The following is a 24750-nucleotide window of genomic DNA, read 5'->3' on the forward strand; positions in this document are numbered from 1 at the left end:
TTTGTGAAAAGGCTTATCCTTATTGGAGTCCTCAACCACAGTCAGCCTTGTGTTAAATGTTTATTCATGTTTCAGTCTGGATGTTAATGCTGTATGTGTGGTGGTGGTGGTGGTGGTGGTGGTGGTGATGGTGGTGGTGGTGGTGGTGGTGGTGGGAGTGTAGGTAATGATGGATGCATTGAAGTAAGCACTCTTTCTCTCACTTTCACCCTTGCCTTTTTTTCCTTATATCACTCTTAATAACTGTCTCTTGTAACCTTACTCCCCTTCTTTTTCAATATCACTCTCTTCTCTTCATCTTTTTGTCTCTTTTTTTATTTTCGCTCCTTCATACTCTTCTGTTCACATTCTTGTACTCTTTCATTCAATTTTTTCTTCTTTTGTTTCCTCTCATCCTTTCTCATCCATCATTCCTCGATCCAACCAACTAGATTAAGTTGGGAGACTATTCTAAGTCTGCAATGGTACACTGCACACTTCTCTGCAAATGTTTCTTTCTTCTCTCTATTATTATTGAATCGCTGGCACACTGGGGTCGATGTAATCAACTGGTTCCTTCTCCCCAAATTTCAGGACTTGTACCCTTAGAAGAAAGGATTGTGGCGTTAGGAAGGGCATCCAGCCGTAGAAACACTGCCAGATCAGACTGGGCCTGATGCAGCCTTCTGGCTTCACAGACCCCAGTTGAACCGTCCAACCCATGCTAGCATGGAAAGCAGACGCTAAATGGTGATGATGATGATGATGAAGGTGGCAAGCTGGCAGAATAGTTAGCATCCTGGGCAAAATGTTATTAATAGTATTTTGTCTGTTTTCGTGTTCTGAGTTCAAATGTTGCTGTGGTTGATTTTGCCTTTCATCCTTTTGGGGTCAGTAAGTACCAGTTGAGTACTGGGGTCAATGTTATCAACTTTCCCCGCTGCCATCAAATTTCAGTCCTTCTGCCAAGAGTAGAAAGGATTATTAGTCAACATTGGCGGAATTCTGAATTCAGATTCCACCAAGGTTGACTTTCACCCTCTCAGGGTTGATAAAATAAGTAGTAGTTGCATATTGGGGGAGGGGTCGATGTAATTGACATATGCCCTGAAATTATTGGCTTGGTGTTGCTGGCAGAATCATTAGCACGCCAGGTAAAATGCTTAACGTTATTTCACCTGTCTCGTTACGTTCTGAGTTCAAATGTTGCCGAGATCAACTTTGCCTGTAATCCTTTTGGGTTCAATAAATTAGTACCAGTCGAGCACTGGTGTCAATGTAATTGACTAGCCCTCTCCCCCAAATTTCAGGCCTTGTACCTTTAGTAGAAAGCATTATTATTAAGGTGGTGAGCTGGCAGAATTGTTAGCACACTGGAAAAAATGCTTAGTGGTATTTCGCTTGTCGCTACATTCTGAGTTCAAATTCCACCAAGCTTGACTTTGTCTTTCATCCTTTTGGGATCAATAAAATAAATACCAGTTGAAGACTGGGGTCAATGCAACTGACTCATCCCTTCCCCCAAAATTGCTGCCCTTGTGGCAAAATTTGAAACCATTATTATTATTATTATAAAGATGAGTAATAATGAGACATGTAATACGATGCACACACATCTTCTGTGAGTGTTTGTGTGTGTGATTCTGCAACTTGCAGAAACCTGCAGATTTCTTTTACATCTGATAGGAATAGAACAGAATGACAGAGAGAGAGAAATTTGATATTTTTTCCAATGTGTTGGGTATTTTTAAAAGTGCTACCAGACTGGTTAAATAAATATGTGTGGTGGTGGTGGTGGTGCATGTATGACTTTCCCTCTTCAATATTTGGGGCGCGGGGTGGGGTGGGGGATAAAATAGTGCAGCTGCCTTGTCTTGCTGGGCACTGATTGACTGCAGAAGGAGTTTTGTTTAAAATGCACACAGTTGTGGTATAAACTTTGACAGTTTGACCTTCTCTGCCATAAATCATTCAGGTCTTGCTCTATTTCTGTATTTTAGTAAAAAAGATGTCATTTTGGTTTTATTCTTTTCTGCTGGTAACTGGCAGAATTGGTAGAGCATCACACACAATGCCTTGGGTTTTTGTTAGGTATCTTCATGTTCAAATCTTGCTCTGGTTGACTTAGCTTCTTTTTCTTCTTCTTCTGAGAGCAAGTGTGGTGTGCTATAGCCCTGAGCTGACCAAGTTCTTCTGAGTGGTTTTGGTAGACAGTAACTGAAAGAAACTCATGTGTGTTAGAGAGTGAATGAGGGAAAGAGGGAGGTTTGATTCAGCTCCCTGCCCATTTTAACCCTTTCGTTACTGAATTCATTTTGAGATGCTCTGTAAAATAACTTGGTAATCATTAAGCTAGTGTTAGGAACATAAATTGTGACTAAGGTATGGTGGAAGATTTTAATTCAGAACTTATGAAAATGAGACATTTGTACTACAGAGCCAGAGCTGGTTTCAGCCAGGTTGATATCAAAAGGGTTAAATGATAAATATAACTCCTACTAAATGTGTTGAATACTTTTTTTTTGTCCACTCGTGTGTGTGTGTCTCATCATCATTTAATGTTTGCTTTCCCTACTGGCATGGGTTGGACAGTTTGACAGGAGCTGGGTAAGGCAGAAGACTGCACCAGGCTTCAGTGTCTGTTTTGGCATGGTTTTTTATGGCTGGATGCCTTTCCTAACACCAACCATCATGCAGAGTTGATCAAGTGCTTTTTACATGATGCCACCATAGGCGAGGTGGCATCAAAATATATATATATATATATATATATACATACACACACACACACACACACACACATAGCCATGGGTGAAGCAGAAAAGAAGTTTGCCAATGTCCAGTGACGTGAGGACCAAAGAATTGAGGTATTTCGGATTGCTAGACAGTGTGTTAGAGAAAATTGTGATGTCACAGGAGAGAAATGCGTCTGCATGGATGATGGGGCACTTGCTTTTAATGTTTCTGAAAAGAAAGAGGCTTGGAGAAGCCATTATGAAAGACTGCTGAATGTGGAGAATGAATGGGAGGAGGAGAGCCAGTAGAGGGACCAGCTATCCCAATAGACAGCTCCCTAGTAGATAAGGCAATTAAAGGTATGAAACCAGGAAAAGCTCCCGGCCCATCAGGAATCACTGCTGAAATACTTAAAACATCTGGTGGTATGGGCTATGGCCTAGTCACCCGCATTGCAAACCAGGTAGTTCATGATGGAGTCATACACAATGACTGGCGTAGCAGCACCATAGTCAACTGCTACAAGAGTATAGGTGATGCTCTAGATAGAAATAACTACAAGGGATCAGGTAATGAAGGTTAGGGAGAGAGTCTGCTTAGATGATAAGCAGTTCGGTTTTGTTCCGGGTAGAAGCACCACTGATGCCATATTCCTGGTTCGACAACTGCAGGAGTAATACCTAGCTAAAGATAAACCCCTCTACTAGCTTTTGTGGAATTGGAGAAAGCCTTTGACAGGGTCTGCTGATCCCTTATCTGGTGGGCAATGTAGAAATTGGAGATTGACGAATGGTTGATAAGGGCTGTACAGGCCCTATACAGAGAGGCTGTTAGTAAGGTTAGGATTGGCAATGAGTATAGTGAAGAATTCCAGGTAGAAATAGGGGTCCACCAAGGTTCAGCCCTCAGTCCCCTTTTATTCATCATAGTCCTCCAGGCAATAACAGAGGAATTCAAGATGGGTTGCCCCTGGGAGCTCCTCTGTGCTGATGACCTGGCCCTCATAGCAGAATCACTACCGGAACTAGAAAAGAAATTTCGGGTGTGGAAGCTAGGTTTAGAATCAAAAGGCCTTAGAGTCAATGTAGCAAAGTTATAGTAAGTAGGAAGGCGAACTCATCATACACCTTCTTATGTAGGTAGCCCTGCTCGATCTGTAGAAAAATTGTAGGTAGAAACTCCATAAGATGTACCCAGTGTAGGCTATAGACACATAAAAGGTGCAGCAACATCAAAGGAAAATTAACCGAGAAGATAGCTTATGTGTGCAGCAGATGCACAAGAGCAATAGACACCACAAATACTCAGAAAACAGATTCCATCATGCTCCAGGGGGAGAAACTAGAAGTGGTTGATAGTTTCCGCTACCTAGGTGACCAAGTTAGTATTGAGGGTGGATGTTCAGCGAGTATTACCACTAGAATAAGAATAGCCTGGGCAAAGTTTAGAAAGCTTCTACCCCTACTAGTGACAAAGGGTCTCTTGCTCAGAGTGAAAGGTAGATTGTACGATGCATGTGTGCGAACTGCCATGCTTCACGGTAGTGAAATATGGGCTGTGACTGCAGAGGACATGCGTAGACTTGAAAGAAATGAAGCTAGCATGATCTGCTGGATGTGTAATGTCAGTGTGCACATACAACAGAGTGTAAGCACCCTGAGAGAAATGCTGGACATAAGAAGCATTGGATGTGGTGTGCAAGAGAGATGTTTGCGCTGGTATAGTCATGTACTATGGATGGAATAGAAATTGTAGTTGGATACCTGTGCTGGTGGCACGTAAAAAGCACCCACTACACTCATGGAGTGGTTGGCGTTAGGAAGGGCATCCAGCCGTAGAAACATTGCCAAATCAGACTGTAGCCAGGTGCAGCCTCTTGGCTTCCCAGACCCCGGTCGAACCGTCCAACCCATTCTAGCATGGAAAACGGATGTTAAACGATGATGGTGATGATGATGATATATATATATATAAATATGGTTCAAAATTGTACAATCAAACAAGACATGGACAGGTGAGAGGATAACAAAATGTATTAGTTTGACTCTGAAATATTAGGAGAGTCTTTGATGTTTTGAGCCTGTGCTCTTTGATGGAAACAAATGAGGAAAGAAAACAGAGAAAAGACATACGTGTGTGTGTGTTTGTGTCTCCTTGGGGTATGTGTAAATGAGTGCCGCTGTTATATATGCTGTATCATTCATCTTCAACATTCTGTGAGAACATGTCTGGCCATGAGGAAATATTACTTTGCTTGTAAGAGAAGGTTGGTGAGAGGAAGGGCATTCATCATATGTATGAAAATCTATTTCAGTAAACTTCATCTGCTCTGTTCAAGCATGGAAATGTAGATGTTAAAATGATTATGATGTTAATGATAAAATAAATACTAGACAAAGTATGGGTGCCTATATAACTGACTTTACCTTTGAGAGCAGTGCCCTAGCATGGCTACTGTCCAATAAGTGAAAGCAGTGAAAGAATAAACTTTTGTTCTGGGCTTTAAGAGGTTATGGAGAGGTCATTGCTCTGTTAATGTCATAGTTTGTGAAAGCCAGTGTATTGTTTAGTAATTGGCACAAAGTGAATATTTGATGGTTCTGATTGTTTTAAAAATACTGACTGAAGCTGGTCTGTGGGAGGTGCGATGTTGAAATTATACCCTGTCAGTAAGACAGCTTGCTGACCTAAAACAATATGGCATAGAGGGAGAGAAAGAGATGGGTGAGCTAGAAGCTAAAGTTTGTTGATGAAAATGAAAGAGGTTAGTGTGAAGAGTGAAAATGTTCACGTTTTGAACATTTGTCCTTGCTTAGAAACAAACTTTTGGTCATAGGTGTACTTAATGAAAGAGGAAGCTTGACCTAGTGGTTAGGGTGCTGCACTCATAATGCAAGATCAGGGGTTTCAATTCCTAGACCAGGCGGTGTGTTGTGTTCTTGAGCAAAACATGTTGCTCTGATCACATTGACACCTGACATGTGGTACACCATACACCTCTTCAGGTAATATTGAATTGATGGAAGGCAGTGAGCTCATGTACAACACAAACTTTGATCATTATAAACAAGTCATTGGTCAAAAAAGCTGAACGCTCAGATGTTGTCTTTGATAGGAGAGTCCATCTTCATATATCCTGGATGAAAACTGACCTGTGACTGAATAATATTGTTTGTGTACATGTATGTATTCATCATCATCCCCATTGTGTAACATCTGCTTTCCATGCTGGCATGGGTTGGACAGTTTCACTGAGGACTGCCAAGCCAGGAGGCTGCACCAGGCTCCAACCTGATCTGGCAAGGTTTCTACAGCTGGATGCCCTTCCTGCCGCCAACTAATCTGAGAATGTTGTGGATACTTTTTACATGTCACTGGCATCAACCATGCTTGAATAGTGCTTTTTATGTGCCACTGGTATGGGTACCAGTATACACCTATACTTTAATAACTCCTAATGTACAAGCTAACAAAGGAATTTCAAGTATCAACAAAAAAAAAAGTTTATTGCCTGGTCATTCTTACTTCCCAAATCAGGGGTTCTCAACCCTTTTTTTTTTTATCTATGGACACCTTTGCTTACTATAGTATGAGTGGGTGCTGAAAAGTTCCTGGCTTTGGGTAAAAGAAAATAAAGGAGGATTGGTTAATTATGATTTTTATGCAACATATTCTCCTCTCAGATTCACACACTTATTGCAGCGGTCCTTCAGTTTTTCTAAGCCCTGTAAAAGAATGTGGAAGGTTGATCCTCTAACCAAGTCTTTCACAATACCCATAAAGCCAGTAACTTTTTTCAGCACTCCCTTGTAGAAGATACTTACTCAAGGTGCTATGCAATGGGACTGAACCCAGAACCATGTGGTTAGGAAGCAAGCTTCTTACCACACAGTCACGCTTTTACATTTACAAGCCTGAAATTAGTCAATATAAGAGAAATGACCCACCTCTGGAAGTTGAACCACTGCATTACCAATTCACAATTAAGTACCTCCAGAAAATGTGTGTTCATAAATGTCTTACTGGATAAGCTAATATTGTTTGTGTCTACTTATCTCTTATGAGGATCATAAAAGTATTATTAACCAGTTAATCTCCAAGCAGACAGCTCACTTCAGGGTTGCATAATAGAAGCATATTGCACTGAATTGTCATAAAAGTTGCTGTTCTACTGTGATATACAGAAGAGTGACTTCGTATATTTGCATTCAAACCTCCTGGAACATATTGGATATATGCTTTATAGGTGTAGGCGTGGCTGTGTGAGTTTGTTTGTGTTTGTAATCATGCAGTTGGCAGAAACATGCAGCTTCATGTAACTCCTAAATGGTTCTGGGATCAGTCCCACTGTTTGGCACCTTGAACAAGTGTCTTCTACTACAGCCTCTAGTTTATTAGACACTAACCAAAAGAAGCCCATTGTGTGTGTGTGTGTGTGTGTGTGTGTCATCATCGTTTAATGCCTGCTTTCCATGCTGGCATGCGTTGGACAATTTGACTGCGGACTGGCAAGTCAGGACGCTGCACCAGGCTCCAATCTGATCTGGCAAGATTTCTACAGTTGAACGCCCTTCCTAACGCCAACCACTCTGAGAGTAGAGTGGGTGCTTTTCACGTACCATGGATATGGGTACCAGTCAGGCAATATTGAAATCAGCCATGACAACAATTTCACTTATGATTTGACTGGGGACTGGCAAATCAGATGGCTGCACCAGGCTCCAATCTGATCTGGCAGAGTTTCTACAGCTGGATGCCCTTCCTAATGCCAACCACTCTGAGAGTGTAGTGGGTGCTTTTACATTCCACCGGCACAACGGCCAGTCTGGCGGTACTGGCAACGGCCACACTCAAATGGTGTTTTTTACGTGCCACCTACACAAGAGGCAGTCTAATGGAACTGGCAATGACCTCACTTGAATGTTTTTCACGTGCCACCGGCATGGAAGCCAGCCGTCTGCTCTGGCAATGATCACACTCAGATGGTGCTCTTAGTGCTCCACTGGCACAGGTGCCAGTCATCGAATTTGATTCGATTTTGATTTCACTTGCCTCACCAGATCTTCACAAGCAGAGTTTAGTGTCTAATGAAGGAAAGGTACTCATAAGTATAAATTGATAAATATAGATATCTATATGTGTGTGTGTACCAATATAAAGATGTGAATAACATTAGCTGAGAAACATACAAAAATACTAAACGGAAAATATTTATGTATTTTATTATTGTTGTGTTTATTTGCAAGTCACCTCTTGTATTCTGTCTCTTTCATGTCATTTATTTTTTTAAAGTCAACCCATTTAGAATGTTACAAGGTTAGAATTACTGTTCTTATCTATTTATTAATATTACATGTCAAAAATAAATTATAAAAGTGTCAATGGCCGTACGAGGGATGACAAGGAGTATGGCTAGTGTGGTGTATAGGTGTGTGTGTGGACTGTGCAGGTTGCAGTGCTGGTTACTCACTAAAGAGGACAGTAGCACTGTATTAGTCTTTGTATGAAATAATCTGTCTAGTGCTAGTATCATCATTAAATACTTTTATGTATTTTAATACACACATATATAGATTCATATATATCTTTTATCTTGTTTCAGTCCTTTGACTGTAACCACCCTGAGGCACTGCCTTGAAGAATTTTTTTTAGTCAAATAAATCAACCCTAGGACTTTTTTAAAAAATAAAAAACCTAGTACTCACTGTATTGGCTTCATTTGCCAAACTGCTAAGTTACAGGGATGTAAATGTACCAACCCCAGTTGTCAAGCAGTGGTGGGGGACAAACACATACACACAAATAACTTTTTTAGTTTTCATCTACCAAATCCAAGGCTATAGGAGAAGACACTTGAACCACGTAGTTGGGAAGCAAACTTCTTAACACTCAGACATGCCAGCACCTAATCATATGTAGATAAGTCAATAAATACAGTGCTGGAGTAAGCATTAAGTAAAATAAGCTTGTGCTTAGGGCATCAAGGGATGTGGGGATACCACAGGAATGGTAATGGCTTATAGCACAAAAGAAATCTCTTTAAACTTGCTAAAATGTAATTTCAAAGTGGTTTACATGATTGGAAATATATAATTTCAAAGTGTTCCTGGTGTCATTGTGAGGATCTGATCAAAGACTTAGAAATTAAAAATAAAAAGTAAGAGAAAACTTTTCAAATCTAAATAAAGTGAAAGTATACAAAAATATTTTTTTCCATCTTACTGTCAGTTTCGTTTCACTTTAAAAAATTAAAATTTATTTTATTGCTTATTATTTATATTTTGAATTACATATGGTGAGGTGGGCACCAAATCTTTTAGATGCTTACGGTCTCAATGGGTCTCGATCAAGCTTTGTATTGATAAATATGTACACATGTGCTGGATGCATAAGTTAACAGAAGAATTAGGGCTCAGTTTTCACCTAAAATGAAAGGAGGGAGAAAACTTCAAATAAAAATAGTGGACGTATATAAAAATAAACGTTATTTCCTCCTTATTTTGTTTCACATTGAAAAATAAAAATTTATCCATCATTTAGTATTGTTTATATTTTGAATTACACATGGTGGAGTGGGCACCAAAATATTTTAAATGCTTAAGGCCTCTAAGGGTCTTAATCTGGCTATGAACAGATACATATATAAATAACATTCCCGATTATAATCATGCAATATCTCTTAGCTTTTGATGATGCAATTGTTTATTCTTAGAATGATATCGTAGGCTATGTGCAAGAGGCCGGATCTGGTCTGTTTGAACATAGAACAGGTAGAATACTTGAGCCTGTTATAGCTGGTTTGAATGCTTAAAGGGCTGGAGCAGATTCTCTATGGCCTGATGGGTTTCCTGTCTCTGACCTGCCTTGGTTTCCCCATGACCAAACATGTTTGTGCCAAATATTCGGAAATGAATGGCACTGCTTGTATAACAGTGACAATCATTTACAGCTAACATGTAATGTCAAGACAAGGAGACACAAACAGACAGTATATATATTATTATCATCATCTCTTTTACTTGTTTCAGTCAGTAGACTGCAGATGCCTTGAAGGATTTTTATTGAATGAACTGACCCTAGACCCCACCCCCCAAAACTGGGTGCTTATTCTATTGGTCTTTTTTGCCAGACAGCTAAGTTATGGGGGCATAAACACACACCAATACCAGTTGTCAAGTGCTGCTAGGACACCCACATAAAATGGGCTTTTGGTTTCTATCCACCAAATCCACTCACAAGGCTTTGGTTGGCCCAAGGCTATAGAAGATACCCAAGGTACCACGCAGTGGAGCTGAACCTTGAACCATCTAGTTGGGAAGCAAACTTCTTAGCACACAGCCATGCTTACACTTTTTTCCTTTTTACTTTCTAAGCCAAAATAAAGGAGCAATGTTCATGACCTTTGCAGGTCCTCTAAAATTTAAGTGAAACCATACAGGCTTTAGGATGTCAGTCTGTATTAATGTTAGATGTTCAATCTATTTATGTATTTTGATATTTTGAAACTAATAGTAGCTATGGATTAGTGCAGTTTTTATAACCATAAAATAATGAACAATCTACTATTTATTTTTTTATCTGTCTTTTCTCTCTCTTTCTCTGTCTCTCTTGAAGAATTTTAGTTGAATAAATTAACCCTAAGGCTTTTTTTAAAAACCTAGTACTTATTCTATTGATTTCTTTTGCCAAACTACTAAGTTACGTGGATGTAAATGCACCAACATCAGTTGTCAAGCAGTGGTGGTAGACAGACACTCACATATACAACTTCTTTCAGTTTTCATCTACCAAATCCAATTTATGTATTTTGATATTTTGAAGCTAATTGTGGCAATGGTGCTGTTCTTTATAAGTATAGAATAATTAACAGTCAGTCCACTATTTATTTGTATATTTGTCAATCTCTTTATCTTTTCTCTCTCTCTCTCTCTCTTTCAGTGATCATGAAGGAGGCAATGTCAGTGCCCACACAACTCATCTTGTAGGCAGTGCCCTTTCTGACCCTTATTTAGCATTTGCAGGAGGAATGAATGGTCTTGCAGGGCCACTTCACGGACTTGCTAATCAGGTGACTTTATAACTACCTCTACTCAGTATTTTTTATTTTACTTTTATTTTTCCTTTTACTATCTTATTTGTTATTGAGTGAAGGACAACCTGCTGAGAGCCACTGACCAGATCTGTGGATGGTGCAAAGTCCCCTCAAGACCCCAAATAACGTGGTGATGGAACAATATTGTTGACAGGGCTATTAGACAAAAGAAACAGGCTTGGAACGACTGGAAGAACGGTGGTAGCAGGGAAGTGTATCAGACTGCCAGAAGGGGAGCTAGGAAGCAGGTTTATTTAGCCAAAAAATTTGCCAATGTTCTGAGCCATGAGGATGAAAGACTTGCGGTATTTTGTGTTGCAAGGCAGTGTGTGAGAGAGAATCGTGATGTGGTAGGAGAGAAATGTGTTTGCATGGATGATGGTTCACTTGCACTAAATGTGGCTGCAAAGAGAGTGGTTTGGAGACGCCACTATGAAAGGTTGCTGAATAAAGAAAATGAATGGGATAAAGAGAGTCTGCCGCATGTCAACCCAACAGAGGGACCAGCTATCCGAGTTGACAGTTCTTTGGACGTCAAAGCAATTAGAAGCATGAAGACAGGGAAAGCCCCAGGCCCATCAGGAATTACTGCAGAGATGCTCAAAATATCTAGCAGTGTTGGCTATAGCCTAGTCACCCGTATAGTTAATCAGGTGATACACAAAGGAGTCATACCCAATGACAGGTGTAGCAGCATAATAGTTAACTGCTACAAAGGTAAAGGTGACGCCCTAGATACAAGTAATTACAGAGGTATCAAGCTGTTGGATCAGGTAATGATGGTTACGGAGAGGGTCATAGCCCAACTAATTAGAGAGAGAGTTAGTTTAGATGAGATGCAGTTTGGTTTTGTGCCAGGGAAAACACCACTGATGCCATATTTCTGGTAAGATAGCTGCAAGAGAAATACCTAGCCAAAGATAAGCCCCTGTACCTGGCTTTCATTGACATGGAGAAAGTCTTTGACAGGGTCCCCCGATCCCTTATCTGGTGGTCAGTGAGGAAACTAGGGATAGATGAATGGTTAGTGAGAGCTGTGCAAGCCATGTACAGGGACACTGTAAGTAATGTAAGGGTTGGCAACGAGTACACTGAAGAATTCAGGGTAGAAGTTGGGGTCCACTCGGGTTCAGTCCTCAGCCCCCGCCTATTTATTATAGTCCTCCAGGCAATAACGGAGGAATTCCAGACAGGATGCCCCTGAGAGTCCTCTATGCTGATGACCTTGCTCTAATCGCTGAGTTGCTATCAGAACTAGAGGAGAAGTTTCAAGTTTGGAAACAAGGATTAGAATCGGAGGGCCTTAGAATCAACCTAGCTAAAACCAAAGTCCTAATAAGTAGGAAGGTAAGCAAACCACAAATCCCTTCAGGTAGATGGCCCTGCTTGATCTGTAGTAGAGGCGTAGGTAGAAACTCTATAAGGTGTACCCAGTATAAGCTATGGACACAAAAGAGGTGCAGTAATATCAAAGGAAGGCTAACTGGGAAGATAGTTTTTGTATGTGACAGATGCTCGGGAGCGATAAACACTGAAAATGCACAGAGACCATCTTCCGCCACATTCCAGAGAGAAAAACTAGAAGTAATTGATTGCGTCCGTTATCTAGGTGACCAAATCAGTAGTGGAGAAGGGTGCACTGAAAGTGTAGCTGCTAGAATAAGAATAGCTTGGGCAAAGTTCAGAGAGCTCTTACCTCTGCTGGTGACAAAGGGCCTCTCGCTCAGAGTAAAAGGTAGACTGTTTGATGCATGTGTACGAAAAACCATGCTACACAGCAGTGAAACATGGGCTGTGACTGCTGAGGATGCATAAGCTCGCAAGGAATGAAGCCAGTATGATCCGATGGATGTGTAATGTCAGTGTGCATACTCGACAGAGTGTAAGTACCTTGAGAGAAAAGTTGGACCTAAGAAGCATTAGATGTGGTGTGCAAGAGACGACTGCGCTGGTATGGTCACGTGGCGAGAATGGATGAGGATAGCTGTGTGAAAAAGTGCCACACCCTAGCGGTTGAGGGAACCTGTGGAAGAGGTAGACCCAGGAAGACCTGGGATGAAATGGTGAAGCACGACCTTCAAACATTAGGCCTCACCAAGGAAATGACTAGCGACTGAGACCTTTGGAAATATGCTGTGCTCGAGAAGATCCAGCAAGCCAGATGAGACCATAACCCATGGCCTATGCCAGGAGCATAACCACCCCGCTTATGCGTATTCCTTTTTTGGTCATTAAACTTTGCTTGCGAAGACCTGTTGAGGCAAGTGAAATCAATCAATCAAAATCAAAATAATTTCGATGACTGGCATCCGTGCTAGCGGGGTGCAAAGAGCACCATACGAGTGTGATCGTTGACATAGCAGCTAGTTGAGTATGATTGTTACCAGTGTCGCCTTACTGGCACTTATGCCGGTGCTAGTAGGGTGCCAAGAACACCATCCGAGCGTGATCATTGCCAGAGCAGATCGTTACCAATGTCGCTTCACTGGCACCTGTGCCGGTGGAATGTGTAAAAAGATTCGAGCGAGGTCATTGCCAGTACCGCCTGACTGGCCCCCGTGCAGGTGGCACATAAAAGCACCCACTACACTCTCGGAGTGGTTGGCGTTAGGAAGGGCATCCAGCTGTAGAAACTCTGCCAGATCAAGACTGGAGTCTGGTGCAGCCATCTGGTTGCCAGCCCTCAGTCAAAATCGTCCAACCCATGCTAGCATGGAAAACGGACATTAAATGATAATGATGATGATGAAGGTGCATAGCTCAGTGGTTAGAACGTTGGGCTTACAATTGTGAGATTGTGAGTTCAATTCCTGGACTGGACTGTGTGTTGTGTTCTTAAGACACTTTATTTCATGTTACTCCAGTTCTACTGAGCTGCAGAAATGAGTTGCAATGTCACTGGTGCCAAACTGCATCAGTTTTTGCTTTTCCTTTGGAGAGGGGAGCCTGTTATGCATGGATGACTGCTGGTTTTCCATAAACAATCTGGACTTGTGCCTCCAAGGGGAACTTTCTAGGTGCAATCCCATGGTCATTCAAGACCAAAGGGGTCTTTACTCTTTTATTGTGTGTGTGTGTGTGTGAAGGTGCATAGCTCAGTGGTTAGAGCATTGGCCTCACAATCATGAGGTTGTGAGTTCAATTCCTGGACCAGGTTGTGTTGGGTGTCATTCATGACTGTACCGGAGTCTTTTTACCTTTGTTATTATGTGGAATTTGTTGTGAATTCAATTCTGGATTCAAATATTCAATCTCTGCTGAAACCAACTTTGCCTTTCATTCTTTGGAGGTTGATGATTACCAGCCAAATAGCCTTTCCCTTCCCATGCCAGTTCGTTATATTCATCATTGGTAAGATGGCTAAATCATTAGAGCATTGGAGAAAATGCTGACTGGCATTTCTTCCAGCTATCTTCATTCTGAGTTCAAATAATGCTGAGGTCAATGGTCTCAACCAACTCTCTTTCCCTAAAATTGCTGGCTTTTTGCTGAAATGTGAAACTATTCTTCATCATCGTCATTTAATATCCAATTTCCATGCTGGCGTGGGTTGGATGGTTTGACTGAGAACTGGCAGGCCGGGAGGCTGCACCAAGCTTCAATCTAATTTGGCAAAAGCCAAAACATTTGGGCGGTGAACTGGCAGAATCGTTAGCACTCTGGGTGAAGTGTTTAGCAGTATTTTATGTGTCTTCATGTTCTCAGTTCAAATTCCGCTGAGGTCAACTTTACCTTTCAGGATTGATACAATAAGTACCAGCTGAGTGCTGGGTCAATGTAATTGGCTATCCCCCCTCCCCCCACATCTTAAGCCTTGTAGCTTTAGTAGAAAGGATTATTATTATTATTATTATTTGGTAGTAGTAGTTGTAGTACCACCTATAGTCGAAAGGATTGTTAATGATAACAATAACTTTCTTTTATACCTTAGAGCAGTGTTTCTCAGTCATTTTTTTATGGCCTGCTTTGGTTTCTAATTTACTCTTATGGACCCTCATATCCTTTTGATGTTTAAAAAATTATATTTTTATGATTAAATATTATGAATTGAATTTAAAATAAAAAATTCTGTTCATATAGATTGTTAGTGGTTGAGCTTCTCATTAAAACTTGGGTTTGTTTAAAGGATTTTGTTGATGCCCTATTTACTACTCAAATGTGAAACAAATTTTATCTTTGTTCAGATGTTGCAATGACAAACAAATCATTCCATATATGTATATCATATATATTCTCTTTGTCTCTGTTATTTTGTGTGCTTTAGAAGTCTAACAATTTATCTTATATTAACCCCTGTTGAGAATCACTGCCTTAGAGAAAAGATATTGTCATAATATCATAAAAGAATAAAGATCCTTCCTGAGTCATGTAGGCTCATAGAGCCAGTTTCCTTGGTGTGTATATATATATATATATATATTTTAAGTCGCAATATATGGATTCGAGTAATCTGGTAGTACTCAAAAAAAGCTGTGTCATTCTACAAAATATAGAATATATAGTACGATACGAAAGAAAACGGAATGTATAAAGTCATAAATAATAGAGAAATGGTTTGATGAAATTTTATTTAACAATAAGAAAATTCTAATAGAATTAACCTGGCAAAAAGCCAAAGTCTTAGTAAGAAGGCAGACAAATCACAAATCCCTTCAGGTAGATGCCTTTGCTCAATCTGTAGAAAAGATGTAGGTAGAAACTCCATAAGATGCACCCAGTGTGAGCTTTGGACACACAAAAGGTGCAGCAACATCAAAGGAAGGTTAACAGGGATGCTAACCTTTGTATGTTGTAGGTGTACAGGTACAATAAACACTGAAGATGTGCAGAAAATAGACTCCAACTGCCAGCAGAGAAAGCTAGAAGTAGTAGATAGTTAGTGGTGGAGGTGAATGTTCCAAGAGGTAGTTGTGAGAATAAGATTAGGTTGGACAAAGTTCAGAGAACTTCTACCCCTGCTGGCAACAAAGGGCCTCTCTCTCAGAGTGAAAGGTAGATTGTATGATGCTTATGTGCGAACGGCTATGCTGCATGGCAGTGAAACATGGGCTATAACAGCTGAGGACATGCATAGGCTTGAAAGAAATGAAGCTAGTATGCTTCACTGGATGTGCATTGTCAGTGTGCATGTTTGACAGAGTAAGCATCTGAAGAGAAAAGTTAGGCATAAGAGGAATCAGATGTGGTGTGCAAGGGAGAGGACTGTGCTTGTATGGTCATATGATGCATATGGATGCGGACAGCTGTGTAAAGAGGTGCCGATCTCTAACTGTAGGGGGAACCTGTGATAGAGGTAGACCCAGGAAGACATGGGATGAAGTGGTGAAGCATGAACTTCGAACTTTGAGCCTCACTGCGGCAATGACTAGTGACCAAGACCTTTGGCAATGTGCTGTACTTGAGAGGACCCGTCAAGGCAAGTGCACCTGTGCTGATGGCACATAAAGAATCAGCATGTAAACGTTGGGCTTCACAGAGGCAAAACAGCTGAGTTCCTTTCAAGCATTGGGCCTCAAGGAAGTAAAACATCTGAGTCCCTTTTGAGTGTTGGGCCTCACAGAGGTGAGGTGGCTGAATTCCTTTTGAGTGTTGGGCCTCACAGAGGCAATGACCAAGACCTTTGGCATTGTGTGCTTGAGAAGAAGACCCATCAAGCTGAGCAAAATTGCAGTCATGGCTTATACTAATGTCACACAAATTGGCACCCAAGCTGGTGGCACGTAAACGCACCCCAGTGTCATGCAAATGGCACATAAAAGCACCCATTATATTCTCGGAGTGGTTGGCATTAGGAGGGGGATCCAGCTGTAGAAAATCATGCCAAATCAGACTGGAGTCTGGTGTAGCCTTCCAGCATGCCAGCCCAGTCAAACTGTCCAACCCATGCCGGCATGGACAATGGATGATGATATATGTATCTCCACCCCCAGACAAGACACCAGTCCATTGCAGGATTACTCATTTTTGTCAGCTGAGTGAACTGGAGCAACATGAAATGAAGTGTTTTGCTCAAACCAGGAATTGAAACCACAATCTTACAATCATATTAGTCCAACACCCAAACCACTAAGCCATGCACCTCCACCATGATATAGCTTCTGATTTTTTCTATCTGTTTCTTAGCAGTGTGTGTGTGAAAGCATACATTATCTCTACATGTTTAAAATTCATGAATATTTCAGGAAGTCCTTGTGTGGTTGACGAAGTTACAGCAGCAACTTGGCGGTGAAGTTTCAGATGATCAACTAAGGGAATTTATATGGAACACCTTGAAATCTGGGCAGGTAAGTTTGCAACAGATGACGATTATAAGAACCAACATGTCTGTCAGTAAAATAAGTACCAGTTGAGCACTGGGGATGACTTACCCCTAAAATTGCTTGTTTTGTGCCAAAATTGGAAACCATTATTATTATCAATTTGAGCCTGGCTCTTATTCTTGGTAGAATTTATGTGGTTAGCAGGCTACTACCTTGTAACCTTTGGTTTCCATAAGCTTTCAAAAGTCTTTCAAGTGCTTAAAACCCTTCTGATAATCTTCTTGTTCCTAAGACCCAAACTTTCTGCAGTAGCTCTACAGGACATTCTTTTCCTGTCTCATTGAACTAATGTCTGCATTTTTACTCACAGTTCCTTATGCACCAGTTATTACAGGCAAAATGCTTGCAATTTCAAATGTTTTGGGATTGTACTTTTTTAAATTTCCCATCCTCTTTCTTTACAATCCTGGAATCAGACAAACGTGGTGGATCAATTAGTAAGCAGCTTTACTTTTAATTATTATTATTAGACTGGTGAGACTGACTGGATCAACTCTGAGTATGCTTTTCTAAACAGGAAGAAGGAAACTGAAAGAGAGCACTTTCCCATGCCAGGATGGTAGAGTAATCTGGGATTTTTGTGTGGGGTTTACCCCAGATTACCCCAAGTGGACTTCCCCACTGTTGGGGATTGTGATTATTATTTATTCTCTAATTTCTATTGTGTATCCTTTTTTATATTTCTTTCCCTGTGATTGATGTAAACCCCACCTTTTTGTTTTGTTGTGTGTGCTGTCATCCATCCTTTGATATTGTCCTTGTGTCCAATAAAAGAAATCATTATAATTATTATTATTCCAGGTTGTGCCAGGCTATGGGCATGCTGTGTTACGGAAAACAGATCCCCGCTACACCTGCCAACGTGAGTTTGCTCTGAAGCATCTACCTGATGACCCTCTATTTAAACTGGTGTCACAGCTCTACAAAGTCGTTCCAGACACACTTATGCAGCATGGAAAAGCCAAAAACCCTTGGCCCAATGTTGACGCACACAGTGGCGTCTTACTTCAGGTAGAGTTCACTTGGTACATTTGTGTTGTTGTTGTTGTTGCTGTTTAGCTACCAGGTTGGCTCTGATGCAGCAGACCTATACTTAAAATACATTAAAGTTATAACATCCTGTCACTTTATTATAAAGACAGACAGTCTAATCTGAGGTTGGTTTGGCTGCTAATTCTAGCAGATCAAGTAGCCTTCTTTTTTTTTTTTTTTCTTGTTAATGTTCATCCATTTTTCTCTAGTTGTGTGTTTATTTGTGGAGAGTTCATACCATTGGTAGACCTCCACTTAGAATGATGCTACATACATTAATAGTTGGAAGCTTGTAAGAGAACTAAACAGCAGAAGGTCTTCAGAGAAACTACCCTACTTCTGTTTTGGCCCTTAACTTCTTACTCTCAAAAAGGCTGGACTCCATGTATGGCTAGTGGTAAGAAACCCAAGAGAGCTGAAAAGCAGGCCTTCAGAAAAGAAACCATGCCTCAGGCAAGTGATTTGGCCCTTAACTTCTTACACTCTAAAAGGGTCAGACTGCTTCTGGAGCTAGTGGTAAGAAACTCTCAAGAGAGCTGAACAGCAGAAGGTCTTCAGAGAAGAAGCCCCACTCAGGCCAGTGTTTTGGCCCCTAACTTCTTGCACTGTAAGGGGACTGGGCTGCATCCAGGTCATCACTCCTGGTTGCCCGGATATCAGAGACTTACACATTTAAACCACCTGGAGATTTCATCTCTTTGTAACTCTTCTCTGTTGACTCAGCTTTCAGACTTAAGAAATAATTTTGGTTGTCATGGTACCTGAGATTTTAAACTGACTGTTGTTGTTTAGCCCCAGGACAGTCTTGAATGAGTACACCAATCATCAAAAAAACTCTAGTCATGGTTATATAGACTATTTTTATATTTAAGACTACTTTGTGTAATAAAGTTGTTACTTTTATAGGATAATGTTCTGTGATTTGAGGACAGTTTCACTACAATTTCTTGCCAGTAGGGGACTCTTCTTGTAGAGGCCTCCCCGACTCAATAATAGAAGCCAGTCGTGAGTGTGTGTCAGAAGCCAAAACAGACTCTGGAACGTGGTGCAGCCCCTGACCTTGCCAGTTCCTGTTCAGTCATCCCATGCCTGCATGAAAAATGGATGTTAAAAGTTGAGGATTTCCATACATACTAAAACAAAGTTAAAGTCTTGTCATAGTGTGACCAATGCTTTCATATCCACGAAAGCTATAATTTCCATACATACTAAAACAAAGTTAAAGTCTTGTCATAGTGTGACCAATGCTTTCATATCCATGAAAGCTATAATTTCCATACATACTAAAACAAAGTTAAAGTCTTGTCATAGTGTGACCAATGCTTTCATATCCACGAAAGCTATAATTTCCATACATACTAAAACAAAGTTAAAGTCTTGTCATAGTGTGACCAATGCTTTCATATCCATGAAAGCTATAATTTCCATACATACTAAAACAAAGTTAAAGTCTTGTCATAGTGTGACCAATGCTTTCATATCCACGAAAGCTATAATTTTGTGGGTAGCTCCTCAGACTCTATATATAGACAGATTTAACTTTTCACCTCGTGGAAGCAGAAATGCTAGGACAAAAATGTCAAACGGTTAACAGGGGTGGGGATTGAGGATGGGACCAGAGGGAAAATGGAAGCTAGAATCTATTTCATTAAGCTTTCACATAAGCTTAAACAGCAAATGGGGAAACCTAATTTTCCACTAGGTAGCGCTTGAAATGAACATGTTTTGAGAGAATTTCTATGATTATTTAACATGCCAGGCTTAATTATAGTTTTAAGAATTTTTGTTCACTCTTTCAAGTGGTGCTTCTGCAACCACTAGTCAGTGTCCCAGAAAGACGTTTTGTCATGGTCCTCGGAGTGCCATATGTGGTACCTCAAAGGCTAAGGGGACCCCCCCTCCCCCATATGATATCAGATGGAAGATCATAGAACATCCAAGCTATATATTTAATAGGAGTGGGCACTGCAAAATCTGCATTGTGAGGTGAAAAGTGAAATTCGTCTTTGCAAGAAATATTTTCTCTGTCTGTGGAAGTGAAGCTCTAGGTGTCTGAACTTGCCAATGATGGTTTGACCAGTTTTGCTTGAGAAATTTTTCTGTTGCCGATTTCACTTGAATCTGGGCAATCAAGATCAGTCTATATCCAGCTTCTAAAATCCTTAGTTGAGGAAAATTCCAAGCAAACTGCTCAAGAGTTAACAAAGCAGTTCAACTCACACCTCGGCCTTATAAACACTGTTGCGAATTACGAAATGTATCTAAAATTCGTTACTAGGTCTCTTCACTATCCGACCGTTTCTCAGCTTTAATCAAAAAGTTTCCTTCTGTCAAACATTGAAGATTAGACTTGCTACCAAACCTTTCCTTGGTGAAATCATCACAAGTGAGAAAAAGTGGGTTCTCTATGATTGTAATCTATGAAAATGACAATGGCTAGCACTTGATGAATATTCTAAAAAATAGAAAAGTTACAATGGGGTGCTCAAACCAGAACTCCATCGGACTTAAAACTTTGAATTACGTTTCCTAAAATATGTGACACAGTAATTTCCTGTAAATGTTGTCTCATGTACCTCTCTCTTTCTTTTTCAGTACTACAATCTAAAGGAAATGAACTACTACACAGTACTGTTTGGTGTGTCTCGTGCCCTGGGTTGCATGGCGTCACTTATCTGGTCCCGAGCACTTGGTCTTCCCTTGGAACGTCCAAAATCCTTTGATATCAAGCACTTGAAGAAGCTGGCTGGTGCTGCATAATAGTCTACTATGCCCTTCCCCCTCCCTTCTCTTTCTCTTTTCTCTCTCTCTCTTCTCCCCCACTCACTTCAGTCACTTACTAAATATGGGACAGGCAAAAAAACTGTTCTTCATTGAGATTATGGCACCAGCATGAACAGGTATAGATGTGTGCATGCATGTATTTTGTGTATTTGTGTTGCACATTTATATATGTATGTTTATACATGTGTTTATATATGTGTTCATACATATATATGTGTGTGTGTGTGTGGCATTAGCCTTATCTAACTTTGATAAGTAGGGGTGTTTGTGTATACATACACACACATAAATGCATTTACTATATGTGTCATCTAAAATGCATGTGTGGCTATAATATATATATATATATATATATATATATATATACATATATATATACATACATACATATACATAGGTGTGTGTGTGTGTATATATACACATACACACATGTATACATATACACAAGTACATTTGTGTGTGTGTAGGTTTCTGTATATGTGTCTGTGTAAAAGTGTCTGCTGGTGCCACTAACTAGAGAGTTAACCTAAGTTCCATTGATGTAGCCATTGTTCTGTCACCTTGTAGATGTGACAATGGAGCAGGTGGTGTTCCTAGTGTCACAATACTTGTGCCCAGCTAACCTGTGCAAAACTAACAACAACCATAATGATAAATACATATAAAATAGTATGAAAATATAATCTGAAAAATAGAGGAAGTGAACTCTGGGCTGATATTGATGACAATGTAATAATAATCCAGACAGTAAAATATTTGAACAAATTTACAGCTGTGCCATGTTGGAATTTTTCTCCTCTTTTATTACTTTGTGCATTTAGTTTTTGTCTCTGATTGGTTTTTGTTTCATTTTTATTCCTCTGATTGATATATTAGCTGAAATCATGAAGCTGCTTTTTCTATGAGATATAAAATTAGCTTATGTGCATGTAGATGGATCTTGTGGAAGGAGGAAACCCAGGAAGACATGGGATGAAGTATTGAAGGCTAGTCTCAAGATACTGAGTCTTACAAAAGAGATGACTAACGACTGAGATATATGGGGCATTACTGTATTCACGAAGACCCATCCACAATAGTAGAATTGATATCAGTGCTGGTGCCATGTTAAAAGTACCCAGTACATTCTATGGAGTGATTGGCATTAGGAAGGGCATCCAGCTGTAGAAACCATACTAAAACAGCCAATGGTGCTTGGTGTGGCCCTTGGCCTTACCAGCTCTGGTCAAGCTGTCCAACCTATGCCAGCATGGAAAACAAACGTTAAATATTGATGAGAGGGGGGGGGTGTCATGGTATTTTCCTGCTGTTAAAATGAAGAATTTGTAACCAACAACAATCAGAGTTGAATTATTATAACGATAGATGAACCATACAACCAAGAGAATCAGTGCTGTGTTTATTTGGTCCACTGTATAATTTAGCAGAGAAGATCAAGAAGAAAGTTTGTGCAATACAATTAATGGAAAAAAATGAAATATCAAATATGACATTGAAGGAAAATGTTTGAAATTTAACACTTGACCTGGTAAACATATCAAGTATTGGGGATGGTTTGTATGATGTCTTTTTCGATTATCCTTGATTGAATATGCAGCTGTGAGGACCACTATATGGAAAGTGTAATTCGAATTCGACCTAAGAAACTTTGAATTTGGTGAGAGTTAATGTCATACTAGCTCTGATATCTGTGAGACTGCAAAAATTGGTGGTTAATTTAACTATTTATAGGCTATATTCATGGAAAGTTCTAGTTGTGCCACTAAACTATCATGTGAGCATTGGATGAAATCTCTGTTGCGCACATGGACAAACCATGATTGAAATTGTGATTTGAGATTTGTATGTGGTAAAACGCAGGGTTGAATCTAATACTACAGGATGAAGTGGTGATGACTGAGGTCAGGCAGCTGAACCTCAGAGAATATCTTGCAATAGTAAAGGCAACTGACCATAGAAAGATCTGCCTCGATAGATTCTAATTAACCCATCCAAGCAAAGAAAATGAACGTTAAATGATGATTATATGTATGTAAAGGGTAAACATTCCTTTTGGTCATGTATGACCATCGGATTGCACGTAGAAATTTCCCCTGCTGAGGCACAAGTCCAGCTAAGGTTGCTTAGGTTCTCCATGTTTCTGATGTTTATATATAGATATATGTATATATATATATGTATGTATAAAATGAAATAAAGAACATAACACAAAGGATGTCGCGGTACATATGTTTCAAGATTTATGCAACAACCTATTCTTGCATCAATGTATAATCAACGTAACAGGTGGTTTAAAGCTCTCTTCAGCTGCATGCAATTGCTATACCAAAGACTTCCATTACATCATGAAAAAACTGAAAATGTACATTTGGTATTATCTATAATGGTGAGTATATTGAGTTTCACTGAGAAAGTAAGTTTGTAAATCTTCATAATTAAATAGGTATGTAGGGTATCATAGGATTTCAAAAATCCGTCCGTACTCTATCATCAGTCAACATGGAGTGAATGTTGAGTAGATTCGAGTGGGTTCATTCCTCTTGTAAGGGAACGGAATAAGGAGAAGTGGAGGTGTAGAAAAAGAAGAAATAGCGAGAGGAAAGAAAAGTATATATATGGGCATAAATATCTATAGATATACATGCGTGTATATATGTGTGTATATGTATGTATGTATATATATATGTATATATGCATATATATATATATATATAACCAAAAAATAAGCAACAAGAATGGATCGGTAATTTAGTACAATTGTTTCATGCTATAACAATTTATTAAAGCTACAAATATAATATGTTAAGTAATCTTCGGCTAATTTCATATAGGTTTTCCAATAATGTAAAGACAAAACAGGAAATCTTTATATATTGGATTACATGCTTTATAGCAGACTCATTAAGAAGGAGCTTAACTCAAAGTATAAAATAACAACCAAGAATAACTTGAAAAAAATTAATCTAGAAATTAAAGAAGTTATGGAAAATTACAATTTGACCGACAGAACAGAGCCTCTTATACCTTGTGAACCAAGGATTAAACTTAAGGACCACAAGAAATTTCCTAGAAAACCCCTTGGTAAGACTTATATGTCCAACTAAGTCAGACATTAGCCAACTTAGTAAATCTATCTTGGACAATGTTCTACCCCAAATAACCCCTATCCTTCCCTTAAGTCTGTGGTTTAATACTGATGAAGTAATAGATTGGTTTAATTCTCTCGTTAACACTAGCAGTTTCACTTTTATTCAATTTGATATCAATAATTATTATTCTAGTATATCCCCCATTTTGCTAAATAAATTGCTTATTTTTGCCATGAATTGCTCCCTTATATCTAGAGAAGAAATTGACATAGTTCTACTAGCTAGAAAAATTATCATAGAATTTGAAGGTAAATTATGGACTAGAGCAGATACCCCTAATAATTTTGATATACCCATGGGTAACTTTTAATTGACTTTATAGTAAACTAAATTAACCTTACTTAAATAAAAAAATTACTAATTTTCCTAATTCTATTCTATATTTAACATGTAATACAATTACCTTAGTTATACATTTGATTTTCACCATAAATTTGAATAGGTACAGTTCCCCTACCATTTGCTATTGATTTTAATTGACCTCTAGATGTTGACCTAAATTCTTTCTTACCATATAAAAATAAAAGTTAAAATATAAACAAAAATAGCCTTCTTTTCTAGTGTTAACCTTAATTTTCTTACTGTATCTTTCTCTACCTATGACCCTTTTAGAGTTTTCCTTAGATCTTCCTTTATTTTTAACTCCCACTATAAATTC

The 24750-nt window shown here is 39.4% G+C and overlaps 2 protein-coding genes across 2 annotated transcripts in view; both read left to right on the plus strand.

The window, feature by feature from the left end:
- Positions 1-21052, plus strand: part of LOC118768356 (citrate synthase, mitochondrial-like) — an 81936-nt gene extending 60884 nt beyond the window's left edge. The window contains exons 7-10 of the mRNA XM_036514672.1: positions 10654-10783; positions 16990-17091; positions 17929-18138; positions 20755-21052. Of these exons, the coding sequence (XP_036370565.1) occupies positions 10654-10783; positions 16990-17091; positions 17929-18138; positions 20755-20919 (607 nt within the window). The 3' untranslated portion in view covers positions 20920-21052. The remainder of the gene's footprint in view (positions 1-10653; positions 10784-16989; positions 17092-17928; positions 18139-20754) is intronic.
- The window catches only part of LOC115225911 (protein O-mannosyl-transferase TMTC3), a 355782-nt gene that overhangs the window by 317534 nt on the left and 13498 nt on the right, over positions 1-24750 (plus strand). The window lies entirely within an intron of this gene.

The sequence above is a fragment of the Octopus sinensis genome, linkage group LG28 (assembly GCF_006345805.1).
Source record: "Octopus sinensis linkage group LG28, ASM634580v1, whole genome shotgun sequence".
Lineage (NCBI taxonomy): Eukaryota > Metazoa > Mollusca > Cephalopoda > Octopoda > Octopodidae > Octopus > Octopus sinensis.